The sequence below is a fragment of the Pyrus communis genome, chromosome 12, assembly GCF_041283825.1.
Source record: "Pyrus communis isolate YQ-2024b chromosome 12, ASM4128382v1, whole genome shotgun sequence".
Taxonomy (NCBI): Eukaryota; Viridiplantae; Streptophyta; class Magnoliopsida; order Rosales; family Rosaceae; genus Pyrus; species Pyrus communis.
The window spans coordinates 10498537-10512004 of NC_142576.1; the positions used below are offsets into that span (position 1 = coordinate 10498537).

The following is a 13468-nucleotide window of genomic DNA, read 5'->3' on the forward strand; positions in this document are numbered from 1 at the left end:
GTTTATTATTTGAGTGCAAAATTAATAAAAGTTCATAATAATTAGTGTAGAAGTGCAAATTTTAAAAAGAATACACAATCATTCGTAACGACAAGTTTTAAAACAAGATAGAAGCCTTGAAACAGGAACTTGAGGCTGAGAAGCTGAAGTGCAGCGTCCAATAGATTAGTAAGTACGGTCAAAAGATTCACAGCATAACCAAATTCACCGCATTTTTTGTTTTGTACAATCCAATCCATATGTTCTTAACCACGAAACACATCCCATATGCACTCCAGTTTGAAAGTTTTTACCTTCATTGGCTATTTAAACCGTCAAAGACATTTTTGGACGAGATTGTTTGAAATGGTACCAGACATGGTGATTTGGTTGATAATCTTCGTTAAAGATTGAAACTTTCAGTAATAGTTTTTAAGAAATTTGAGGTTTTTTTTCAAGAGAGAGAGATGGGGAACAAAGGTCTGTATTTTTCATAACCTAAACCATAAAGATTACAAGGACTATATATTACTCTCAACTGGTCAAAAAACAGATCCTACACACTAGGGACCTAGAACTCTTCTCCGGCCATTAATGGTCATCGGAGGATATCATCCATCCACTTGGAAGAAGATGGGAATGCAAAGTACAATTGAAAAGATAAGAACACCAGCTGTAAGCTTTCTAAAAAAAGAAAATGAAACTAGCCGTTGCACATTTGAACCTAACGGCTACTTGCTAAAAATAGCAAGTTCTTCACCTCTTCGATTTCAAAATTCTCTTCACTTCTTTCTGCAGGATTGTCATCTGCAATTCGATATTAAGCTAGTATGCAGCTTAAATCTCAACAGAGATGCATGTGCCCCCCTTACAGTTCTTAATTCATGCTGCTTTCTGGGAAACTGAGGTATGTGGGTAACGACTGCTTTAATTGAAGATGTGAAATTCTGGAGGTTTGGGTGTCTGTTCGTGACTTCATATGACTTTATTTCAAAGTTCTATTATTGTTATATACTAATGGTAGTTTTCCCATTTGTTTTTGTTTTTTGTTTTTTTTTTTTAAGACATCTGAAAAATAAAAACTGGATAAAGAGTTTGTCGGGGAACAACTGTAAAATCTGAGGCACTTCCAAGAAATGTGTAGCCGTTACATGTTTACCATGCTGTACTAGATAGTCAAGCATTCACACTTTGTAATTAGCCACTTATTATTACTAAAGATAATTTCTTCTCTGCTAGTCTGCTGCAATCATTCCCCACATGAAGAAAACTAGTTTCTATCTCCGGGGGTTGTGGAGCTCTCGGGTTCTGCAGGGTTAGTTCTCAGGTCATGGAGAAATCTTGTTATTGTCTGCACTAACACTTCATTGTCCTCCTGTTGACTTGCTGGGGCAGGAGCAGTTGTAGAATTCTGTCATGCATGAAACCAAAGATGAACAAGAACTTAATCGCATTGCATATTAGCATGCACATAACTAAGATTTAGAAGATAAACTAATAGAAATTAGCCAAGAGAACTTATGGAAGATACCTTTCGTCGCTTAGGCAGTTTGCTCCCGGTGTTCATCATCCCAATCAGCTCATCACACTGAAAAACAGAGATTAAACGGAAGATTAATCGTAATCAAAACTTCAGTCTAATATGTATAATTAAAAATGGAACAAACCCATCTTTCCAAAGAAAAAAAGAAGAAAGGATGCCCGAAGCGGTAATTATCTGACTAATACTGATTTACCAACAAGGTTAAATTTAGATTAAGGATTTAAGATACATTGCATACTCTACCTGTTTTACTATTTTTTCATATGTCCTTGCACACTTATATAGCCTTCTTTCCTCCTCAACTTCCTTATTAGACATGGTTTCTCCAACCCCTCTCTATTTGGGACAAATTGTTCAAGAAAACAGCAAAGGTTGAAACCTATATATAGCAATGGTCAAGGTGCTCAAAGAGCAAGTTGGTCATGGGTTTCTTAAACCTTGTAGCTCTAAGCCGCCACTCGTTAAAAGGAGGAGATACCGTTATCTGGCTTGCCGTTTCTTCTCTCTTACACTTTTGAATGTTAATCTCGTGCTTATCACACACGGAAGTTGAGATATAGGCTAACGTAAGAGTTAAACACTTACCAAAAAGAAAAGATATACATCTTCTTAGAAAAAAAAAGTCCGTTACTGGTTATAATTATATTTCTTGAACAAGTTAACGTACATTGTTCTTATTCATCAACCGCCACCCACGAGATTTTCTCATTGCACAACTTAACGTACGGTGTCAAAATCTAATATATATGTATGCAAGGTTCTAAAAAACGCTTAGCGCTAGTCGGGCAGCTGGCTAGGGCCTAGTGCCTAGGCGGACTAGACGAATTTAAGTAAATCTATTATATTTCGTGTAAATAAATGTCTCCTTACACTTCAAATATATATAATTTCATCATAAACTATAAAATAAAATGACATTATATTATGAAGTATTGGAACATAATGAAAACATAGGGAACAAGGATATAATGTGTGTTCATGTAAGTATGCGACAAGTCTCTTACAATTTATTGAAAAAAATAAAATGTAAAATGAAAGTTATCTATTTTCTGTCTAAGCGAGTCGCGACCTAGGCAGGTGTCTAGTTGGGTTTGGGTGGGCTACGTGGGTGCTTAAGCGGACTAGGTGGATGCCTTAACAGATCTAGGCACCCTTTCTTAATTTTCAAAGACCTAGGCATTAATCGGGACGGTGACCAGCCGCCTAACACCTAGACGGGACGTAAGCAACGTTAGGCGAAGATTTTTAGAACAGTGTATGTATGGCCATAATGTACTTTTTTTTTTTTTAAGAATAATTTAGGAGATGAAAGCATAATTATTTGGTCCTTAACCTAAAAAATGCTTCCATAAACCATGGAAAATCGGTTTCAACGTGGAATTCCTAGTATTGTTATTACTTTATCCTTTTGAAAGAAAAGCTACTAACTGTATTTTGCCAATCGACTTGTTTTCTTTCACACAATATGCTTTTCAACCCTCAATTCCCTGAACAAGGACTAACCACCATTTGTCATTTTTCAGCACTAATCATAAACGCTTGAACTGATTACATGATTATTTGCATAAAATTCTCACTGAAGTAGTTCTAAAGAAATTTTCCTACAACAAAGATATACATTATATGTGAGAAAGAGCGGAGGAAATGAAAGAGAGGGGTATATCGGCTAGGCTTGGCAATTTCTGACACGGTCTATTAACCTGACACGAAAACGACACAAAAATTAACAAGTTATCAGGTCGACATGATAACGAATCGGGTCGTTATCAGGTAACCCGATAAAAGTGTTAAGATAACAGGTTGGTCAAGGTACATACGTGAGTAACCCGATACACGATAAGCAAAATATTAATTTAATAATTTTATACCTCTAAAAAATTATAATAATTATATATATATATTCATATATATATATATATATATATATATATATATTAAATTAAATTTAGAAAATTTGGAAAATGAGGTAATATATTTTTATATGGTATAATACTATTGTTTTTTTTTTTTCATAAGTATTTTGGTAAACTTCTCATAATTTGAATGATTTATAATGTTTGGTTTTTCTACGCTTAGTTTATGCGGAAGAGAGTTTTGATGTGGAAAACCTTATTGAAAACATTATTGACATAACTTTTGACGGCAATAGATCAAGCCAAAGTTCCAATACAATTTTCCCATGATGATAGATAAAAAATGAAGGATTTTGTAAAAGGAATAAAATTCAAGCTTTGAGTTTCGTTAGCAAGGTTTTAACTTGTGATAAAGGCTTCACAACCTTAAAAAGAAAAACTCCTTCATTTTGCATATCCTTGCACATTTGATATTTTGCAGTAGACTACTAGTGTATTGGTGCTTTTTTATTAGGCTCTTATTTTGGAGTGTAGATGTAGCACTTAACGACAAATGTGTTTTTATGTTTTGAAGTAATATTTATGTGACAATGTGGTATGTGCAAATTTAAGGAAAAAAAAATATTTTCTTAACGGGACATTTTATCTGTTGGGTAAAGTGACTCGACCTATTAAGATAATGGGTGTGACACGACACGACCCATTAAGATAATAGGTGTTACACAAAAAAAGATACGAAACACGACAAACACGACTTGTTTGCCAGGCCTAATATCCGCGTTCAGGGTAAGTTAGTTTTGTTATAGGTTTAGGGTTTAGGATGATAACAATATCAACTACGAAAGCAGTAACTACGGCACTTGAAGAAAATAACATGAAGGGGTAAATCCCCTTCCTCTGCTCTTTCTCATAGATAACGTATATTCCCATTCCGTTAGAGTTTTTTAAGAACTACTTTATTGAGAGTTTTGATGCGGATAATCATGTAATCAGTTAAAGAATCTATGATTAATGTTGAAAAATGACAGGAAATGGATTTTTTTTTTTTTTTTTTTTTTTTTTTTTTTTTATGGATTTGAGGGTTGAAATGCAATAGGTGTGAAAGAAGACAAGTCGATTGGCAATATACAATCGATGGTTTCAAAAGGATAAAGTAATCATAGTTGATGAATTCCATGCTGAAACCAATTTCCCTTGCTTTATGGAAGCGTTCTTTAGGTCAATAACTAACTCCATGTCCTAAATTATTCTTAAAAGTACATTAAGGCCATGCATATATATCATATTTTGATACCCTATGATCTAAGTATATATATCTTTTCTTTTTGGTAAGTGTTTTAACTCTTACATTAGCCTATATCTCCCTTTCTGTGTGTGATTAACACAAGATTAGCATTCGAAAGTGTAAAAAAAGAAGAAACGCCGAGCCATATAACGGTATCTTCTCTCTTTTTGCGAGTGGTGGCGTAGAACAATAGTCACAGACAATTGGTAACGGCAATAGAAGATTTAAGAAATCATGACTAACTTATAAACCGATGAAAGAGCAAACCGAGAGTCCCTCAAATACTCTAAAAGCACGAGAAAGATCTTGACATTTTACACTAGGGATCTCAAATCCTCTTCTGAGACGAGATGAACACAATGTCTACAGGGATGAAAGCACGAGCGTAACCCAACTACTTATAAGACCACGCAATGCGGGGTGAATTCTCAACAGTTTCCGTTCATTCTCAACAATTTGCCACAACGAACAATTTGGGAGGGAAGCAGAATAGTTTGGTTCTTAACCTAAAAAAGCTTCCATAAACCATAAAATTTCAGCTTCAACATGCAATTCACAAATTATGATTACTTTATCAATTGAAACGAAAGCTAATGGTTGTATTTTGCCAACTTGTCTTCCATCCCACCTGTTGCATTTCAACCCTTAATTCCATGAGAAAAACTGAGAAAACACAAACTGTTAATCCAGTTTTCAACACCAGTCGTAGAAGCTTTAGCTAATTACATGATTATCCGCAAAACTTTCACCAAATAGTTCTCAGGAAACTTTTATGCAACCTAGAACCCTTCTCTTCCTTTCCCTGTCCTCAAAAGATGAGGAAAAGAAGCGGGAACGAAGAAAAGAGTATATTAGTATCGCTTATCGTGGAATGTACTAGGGCATCTCGATTCGGTACCAACAGTTGCCTGCAGTTTTAATAAAGTTGCTTTCAGTGCATACATTGAGCCCGAGGAAGTTTTAAAGCAAGTTTAACATGAATAGATCACACAAACAGCATTTTGTATCTCTCAGGTACTTGCTAGGTCATGAGTGAAAGAATTGTATGGTTTATAAGCTTTTAGAAATCATACAATAGTATAATGCATTGCAAGAAACTGATCGACAATGCAGAAAAAGATTTCATAACAAAAACAAAATCTGATACACATCTCCATGTTAAAGTTAGGAGTGTGATATCCACATACCCTTTTTTACTTCTCACACACCCTTCTAATTTTTGACCGTCGGATCGGATGAATTGAAGAAGATCAACAGATAGAAATTAACAAAAGGTGTGTAAGAAGTAAAAAAAGATGTGTGGATAGCACACCCCTAAAGTTATTGTCATTTCAATAAAGCTCTGCCAAAATGTTTCTATATACAAAACAAGGGAAACCATAATAACCTGTAGAAGCACAGCCATAGCTGTGGCAGAGATCTCTTCGCACCAAAGAAGCCAACAGTTGGGAATGAGAAGGCTCTGATCACTCATGAGTATTCCTCCCCAGCCATATTTTACCGTGAAGCCAGTGACCAGAAGTTTAAAATAAAAGTTGGTGACACAGCAAACCAACTGATAAAAGCCATAGCTGTGGCAGTCTCAAACCTTTTGCAATGGTTAAAACCACATTTGTTAAGATCATTGGCAATGAGGACAGTGATTCCAGCACAAGCACATGCGGCAGCAAATGTAAGAGTGGATGTGATCTGCACAAAAAGAAACACTTGTACATCTGTAAGCTTGTGATGGACTGATTTAGGTCTCGAACAGCGGGACTTAATGCCACTCTGATGCAGCAAATTCACTTTTCAACTTTCAAAAAATGGATATTTGCACGCACAAGTACATATTAACAAAGCATCTTGTTAATGAATGAATAAAAAACAGAAATACTAAGTTATCTGCATAGAAATGAAGGTAACATCTCAAGTGGCAAAACCCAGAAGGGACATCTAGTCATCTATCAATGTCAAATGTGGCAAGGGTGAGATGGCCATTTAATAAGACTTAGTTTAAAATTTGCCTAAAACAACACACAAAATATGTATACTGAGGATAGAGTGGTTTACCAGTTAGGTCTGACCAGTGTTACATTACCACAACCACCACAATGGTGAGTGAAAGAAAGGTATGTGCATTAATATGAGTGTGCCTGGATAAGTTTCGTTTCTTGTGTGTATTGTAGTGGTGCATTTGAAGCGTGTTATGTCTCTAAATTTGTTGACTCACCATGTTTTTGTTAAAAATTCTGGTATCAGAGCGAGGCAGTTAGGGATCGACAAACCACAAAGTTTCTAGTGTTCATGCCACAAGCTGAGACTGTGAAACTTGTCTGAGATTAAGCTCGGGTGGTATCAAGAAGTTCCACAGCTAGAATTATAACATGTGGTCAAGAAAGGTGAAAAGTACCAGGTATGGCTACTATGATGCCTGATTATTCAAGAGATCACAACATCGGACAGTCAACTAATAGAAATTTATTTAGTCGGTGGTCTTGGATGAAGTGGTGTTTTGCTGTAGTAATAGACAATGGATGGTAACACTATCAACCACCAAAGAATAATCTAGAGCAGCAACTATGGCACCTGAACAAAGCGCATGGGTGATGCAAATAATTGACCATGCAGTACTGGTCTACTGTTAAATTCAGTCAGCGATCCGTTTAGCTTCATTTGAGTGGCAGCCGCTCCTCTCAACCAATGACAGAAAACGTAGAACTATAAAAACAGACTAAGATTTTCTCTATATATAGATAGCTCAGCTGTCATTCTTCATGTAGTAGAGAAGTTATGGTGACAGCATCGGAGTCTTTAGTTTATGTGTGTAATGTCGTACATTAGCAGTGTCCAAGTTATATTCAATCTGTTGTCCCATGGTGTGTTTCATGCATCCTTGGAATAACAAATTCTACTATCGAAGCAATGGTCTATAAATAATTGGGTAATCACATACGAACAAAGCAGCTAGTTAACATTTGAATGGACAGATCACTGCTTTTCTATTTCACCAGGGACGGAACCAGCCACGAGACTGGCCCAGCCCCTTATGCTAGGCAAAAAAAAAAAAAGTATAAGTTATTGTGGCGTGATGTTGTTACATTGGTCAGTATAGGTTAGTATGGCTTTGATCCTGCCCATTTTTAGAGAGGAAACAGAAAAGTCAAAAGCATTCAGGCACAGAGACATTCCTACTGGCTCTGTATTTATCACTAGGTTAGTCTGGTGGTGTGTTGTTGCTCTAGTTTGGTTACTAAACTTGTGAGTGACTGATGATTTTGATGCTTTGAAGACGAGGATGTCAACATTTAAATACTGCACTTTTGTTTGTTGTATTGTTATCTTTTTGTTTGTCAGTTGGTTATCTTTTTATCATTTTGGTTTGTTTATGTATATGTATGCATTCTGAGGGGTATGGCTAACTACGTCCCCCTGACTAGGTGTATTTGTTTTTGTTTATTAATAAAATTCACCCATATCCGTGTATTTTCTTCAAAATCTTATTAGGTTTGTAACTTCGAAAACGCATGAAAACAACTGATATTGTGCCAAAATTTCAACAAGGATTTCCGTCGAGGTAAGAAAAAAATTAGCTTAAAATCCAGCCCACCCAAATTTCAAATCCTATGTGAAATTAGATAAAGCATTAACCACAAATCAACTTTTGCAGGTCAGTATCCACAGGAAGCTCCTGTGAAAATATGCACCCCTATCAAGTTTGGGGAATCTATCGGTGTCACATTCAGTTAAGTGCTAGCTACAGATTTTGCCAATGATTTAAACACTCAAATTCTACTAGTTAGTGGCTAATCAACAGAAGTAATGCAACAAGACTTGAAGGGTTAAATTCATATCTTACCCCATCTCCAATGGTGAAGAAACACACAGCCTTGCAATTGCGCAAACTCCGCCTCACCAAAAGAGCATACAAATCAACAATCGCCATTGACAAACTCCACACACATTGCAAGCTAACAGCAGCAACAAGGTAGCTACATTTCACCCAGCAAAACCAAACCCAATTACAAACACAAAAATCATCAAAGACTCAAACTTTAACCAAAACCCATCTCAATAAACATGTAAAAATTGCAAAAATCATGAACCCAGCATTACCAGAAGGCGGTGACGGTGGGAAAATCGGAGGTGGCGGCCATGACGGAGAGAGAAATTGCGGCGAAGCAGAGCTGGCAGAGACGCAGGGCGAGCCCACCGGGGGTGCCAGGCATGCCTTGGACGTCCTTCATCCTCACTCTGAGGGCGTTCTGGGCCGCCACGTCAGTCGTGGGCGGGGCCTCCACCGGATGGACCAACGGGCGGCTCACGTACATAACTCTATAAAATCTCTCTGCACACCCACTCTACAGAGACAAAAGCGATCTCGATGAAACCATGAAGTTAGAGTCGGAGGAGGAAGAAGATGGGAATTAGAAATGGTTGGAATTGATGGGAGTTTTGTTTGTCTGCTTTCTTTCACATCAGTCATTAGTCATCAGCGGCGTGCTGCTGCCTAGTGGCCTAACACTTGTTTATGTGTTTTTGGTGCACCCTTTGCTTTTGGAAATTTGGAATATGCTTCCTTGTACAGCATTTTGGTCGAGCACTATGCTTCTTTTTTAGTAGACTTGTAGAAATTTTTGTTAAAAGTTTCGAAGAAATGCACGGTGACGATTAATTTTAATAACGCGAACGATGAAGATTATTTAGAAGGTCAAAAAGTGGACTACGGAATACAAATTCGAGACTTATAGACATAATAACAGTAGGACTTTGGTTTAGGATTGGAGAGTTTAAGAATTGGCATGATTGGTTATTTGAATAGGACTTCGTTCTTCATTCTTACTAATGTAGCTAAAATCAAGAACTGTAATTGAGGAAATTAGTACTTAGTAAAAGAGAACGCATATGGTTTTTCAACCAAAACTAAGTCTTCATTTGCCCTAAATAATCATTGTATAGCTCAAGAGTAAAGTTAAAACGGATTTAAGTAATACGAGTTTAGCCATACTTATTTTGTAGAAGGTGTTTTAGATTGGTTCTATTCTAATACAATCATTGTCTAATACAATCTCGCAATGTTTCTTGATGATCAACATTGAGTTTGATTATTTGACTTATGACTAGTTTGAGATTGTGGTGCTTTAAAAAAAAAATAGCTTACTAAAAAAAATCTGAGACATCAAATGTGTTTAATAAAACAGAGAAAAAGTGTCTTTTTAAAAAAAAAAAAAATGCCATCAGTAACAGTAGAAAAGTATAGAAAAATAAAAACATGGACTACCATGCTTCTAAGAAAAGCACATTTTTTTCAAACATAGTAGTCAATGCCATTTAATAAAATTTTCAAAAAACAAGTATTCTCCTACATATTTTACAAAATTATGCCCTTACATTATTCTCTTTGACAATTATTATATCACATTATGTGTCATATCCTTTTTAGTTATTTAACATATTCACAACAATTTATATAAAAGTTTACTAAACGCTCAGACACTATTTTTTTGTCAAAATACTTTTACAAAAAAGTTTACCAAATACTCAATAACTTTATTTTACAGCTGCTTATTCTCATAGTACAGTAGAAACATTTTTTTTTATAAAAAGCACAACAATACCAAACTAGCCTTTAACATTATCAAAATTTCATTGTTTAAGTAAGAAATACAATATGTCTACTTATTCGATAATCATTAGATGATCAAACGATTTTAAATTTAGTTAATACTTTGAAAGAATGATGATGATCTAGAAAATAAATTTCCGATTATCAAATAACATTGTAAAACAAAAAGAAAAATCGATAAAATAGAACAAAAAAATTCAAAATAATATTAGAAAAACCAAATTTTTATGAGAAAGTTCATGGCAAGATCATAAGTAAAATTTTGACGCGCAACGAACAAAGATTAGGTTCAACATTATTTTAGTATTAATAAACCAAAGAAAGAAATGGCTTTGAAAAGAAAGGTAAAACTCGTAGACTTTCCAGTCGGCGAGCCAATCAAAAAGACCATAAAGCCCCTGTAAGCGCTCTATATATCAAAATGCTTTCGTTATTCGCGGTGTTCAAAGTCTCCCAAATTTCTGTCTGCGCGATCGGTTAGGGTTTTACATTTGGGCGATCGATTGAAATTCCAAGAATCGAAGATGATCGAGGTGGTGCTGAACGACCGTCTGGGGAAGAAGGTGAAGGTGAAGTGCAACGAGGATGACACCATCGGCGACCTGAAGAAGCTGGTGGCGGCTCAGACGGGCACCCGCTCCGACAAGATTCGGATCCAGAAGTGGTACAACGTCTACAAGGACCACATCACCCTCAAGGACTATGAGATTCACGACGGCATGGGCCTCGAGCTCTATTACAACTGAAGGTTAGGATTGAAATCTCTCTGCAATTTCAGATATTTGGGGCAATTATGTTGTTTTCTAGGGTTTTTTGATTGGTTAGGTGAATTGGGGTTGTTAAGTTTTAGGGTTTATTGTATGGGTTAATTTCTTGTTGAATTTCAATTATTTCGACTGAATGTTCGGATATAATGTCTGCAATTTCATCTGCTATCATGATATAGTTATTTTTTACTCAATTGGGGCAATTTGATTGTTTTTTCAGGGTTGTTGATTTGTTAGATGAATTGAACTTTTGACTTCTAGGGTTTCTTGTATTAGTTAATATCCTTGTCGAATTTTAACTGTTACGTAGTGAAGACGTTGAATGCAGTGCATGTTTATGGTCGACTCTTAGCTAATAGAACAAAGGCAACTAGACGTTTGCCCTTCACATCCAGTCCTTTACCTATATGAAACAAACGCAGACTTTAACAGGACCAAAGAGGGATGTTTCGTGGTTTATTGGGGTTCTTGTTGTGATCACTTGTTAGTTAAACAGAAAAATTACAGTAGGCTTGATTGATGGACTTGGTTAAGAGATCAATTAGATGTTCATTTGATTGGCTAGCACTTTTCTGATTGGAAATCAGCGGATCGTCTATAAATTTGATTACATTACTTGTAGTTTGTTGCTAAGTGCATATGCTAATTGGTAGATAATTTCTGTCATAACAACGAGGCAGCTTCAGAATGTAAACATAGAAATTTCTGTGTGTTTTCAGGGGTTCCGGCCTTACTACAATGTGCTGGTGGTGGGATTGGCGTTTGGTCTCTACAAGAAGTGGCTGTATGTATTGAAAACCGGTTGTATGCATTGCAAACCGTAGAATGATGCAGATTAATGTTTTTCCTAAAACTATTTGGCTACATGTAAGGATTAACTGCATATACATTTGTGTTATTTGTGTTGCCACACATTCAGTCTCAGTATTCAGTATTGATGGTTTGCGACTGTGATATGTTGAATCAGAATATATATTACTCAGGTCTTTAAGATGGGATGGATCTATAGAAAAGAATGATCTTTTATTTGGATGGAAATTGGAGGGGATTAGACATGAAGGAAGCTCATTCCGTTATTATCCTACTAAATTGGGGATTGGAGTGAATAAGTTTCTTTCACAACTATGAGTAATCCATCTTGTCTTCAACATACCTATAAACACTAAAATTCCTGAAAAGCAATGGAACAAGAATATGCATACAAAATAATAATTATTGTTTTTATCAAATGAATAGGGTTGCAATCTGTGGGTAAATTCTTTATAAGAATGAATCCTTTGATGCATCTCCAAAAGTGTCTGAAATACCATAATGTGTGTTTGATTCAAGGCTGTAGAAGCTTGATCTTGATCAAACGGATGCCATAAGAACTTTTGTAATGGTACGTGATGTTTGACTTTGGTGGTTAGGAACTGGCTCATGTGAGTGGTGTTTGATAATTCTTCGCAAGGACGATGAGGAATTTGGAAAAGGGTTTGCTGAATTTGTGGTGTGGCCGGAGGAATTTGACGTAACTGAATTTGGAGATTGCTCTGCAATTTGGCTATACAATTCTTGTTGCCGAAGATTTTTCTGCTGGAATTCCTTATCGAGTTTTCTTCTCCTCTCCATGCGACTCCATGGCTTGTTCCATCTTCTAATGTCATATTTATAGGGAGATAAGTATCAACCATTAAAATTGGAGTGTATTTTTGCTCACCTCTTGTGGCAAGGGTCATGATCCTGCCAATGATTGCTGTTAGATTAATTTAAAATTTTCAAGATTCTTGTCCTACCATCTTATATCTCTCAATGTTAGGAGAAAAGCTTGTGTGGGGCTCGACCTGCAACTGAATTTTGCTGGATGACATTACAATCCAGTCAAAACTCGTCTCATGGTAAATTTTAAATATAATATTTTATCATTTTTTATTTTAAATCTTTCATTATTATATTTTCTATTAATTAATATACACCATGAGATTGATCTAACAGTTCATATTTTTTCCTCTTCTTCTTTCTTTTCCTTTTCTCTCTACCGTTGCAGTCTTCTTCCTCATAGTTTCTTTCCTTTCTTCTTAAGAATATGAGGGGGAAAAAAGCCAGTCTTCTCCAACTATCATGAAATGAAAAGAGTAAAAATCCAATTTCAGAAACATAGTTAAAATCATCATTGTGGTAGGCACTTGCCGCCGTCTTCGGTCTTGACAAAAAAGTATCTACAAAACAGTTAACACTTTTGATCAAAGACCAAAGCGCCTACGAGGAGTGGAGAGAAGGGGGTGTCAAACGATCTTTGATGCCTAAGTCAGTAAGTTTGAATAGAATGAGTGTTTAGGGTTTTATGTAGGGAGTTTTAATGAAAAGGGCTTAGACCAAGATTATTTTAATAAAAAAACCACTTTATAGTTTTCTTTAACCAAAAGCACCTCAAAATTAACCATAAAGATAGAGGCC

General features: G+C 35.9%; 2 protein-coding genes and 1 long non-coding RNA gene across 4 annotated transcripts; 1 reads left to right on the forward strand and 2 right to left on the reverse strand.

Moving 5' to 3' along the window:
- Positions 1 to 1081: 1081 nt before the first annotated feature.
- LOC148692323 (uncharacterized) lies at positions 1082 to 1901 on the reverse strand. The gene is made up of 3 exons (XR_015953816.1): positions 1766 to 1901; positions 1511 to 1567; positions 1082 to 1390 (listed from the first exon to the last, which is right to left on the reverse strand). It is a non-coding gene; the product is annotated as an uncharacterized LOC148692323 (long non-coding RNA).
- Positions 1902 to 5758: 3857 nt separating this feature from the next.
- Positions 5759 to 9223, reverse strand: LOC137745628 (CASP-like protein 5A1). Its single transcript, XM_068485613.2, has 3 exons — positions 8756 to 9223; positions 8499 to 8631; positions 5759 to 6349 (listed from the first exon to the last, which is right to left on the reverse strand). Exons 1-3 carry the CDS (start codon positions 8968 to 8970, stop codon positions 6158 to 6160), a joined length of 540 nt encoding a protein of 179 aa, XP_068341714.1. The 5' UTR covers positions 8971 to 9223; the 3' UTR covers positions 5759 to 6157.
- Positions 9224 to 10626: 1403 nt separating this feature from the next.
- Positions 10627 to 13073, forward strand: LOC137746049 (ubiquitin-like protein 5). 2 transcript variants are annotated; one of them, XR_015954480.1, is made up of 3 exons: positions 10627 to 11013; positions 11752 to 12909; positions 13059 to 13073. XR_015954480.1 is itself a non-coding variant. In XM_068486101.2 (2 exons), the coding sequence occupies exon 1, from the start codon at positions 10790 to 10792 to the stop codon at positions 11009 to 11011; it is 222 nt and encodes a 73-aa protein (XP_068342202.1). In that variant the 5' UTR covers positions 10693 to 10789; the 3' UTR covers positions 11012 to 11013; positions 11752 to 12025. The 2 variants fall into 2 exon arrangements, 1 of the variants encoding a protein (XP_068342202.1); XM_068486101.2 differs by lacking the exon at positions 13059 to 13073 and having other exon boundaries at positions 10693 to 11013; positions 11752 to 12025.
- Positions 13074 to 13468: the final 395 nt, after the last annotated feature.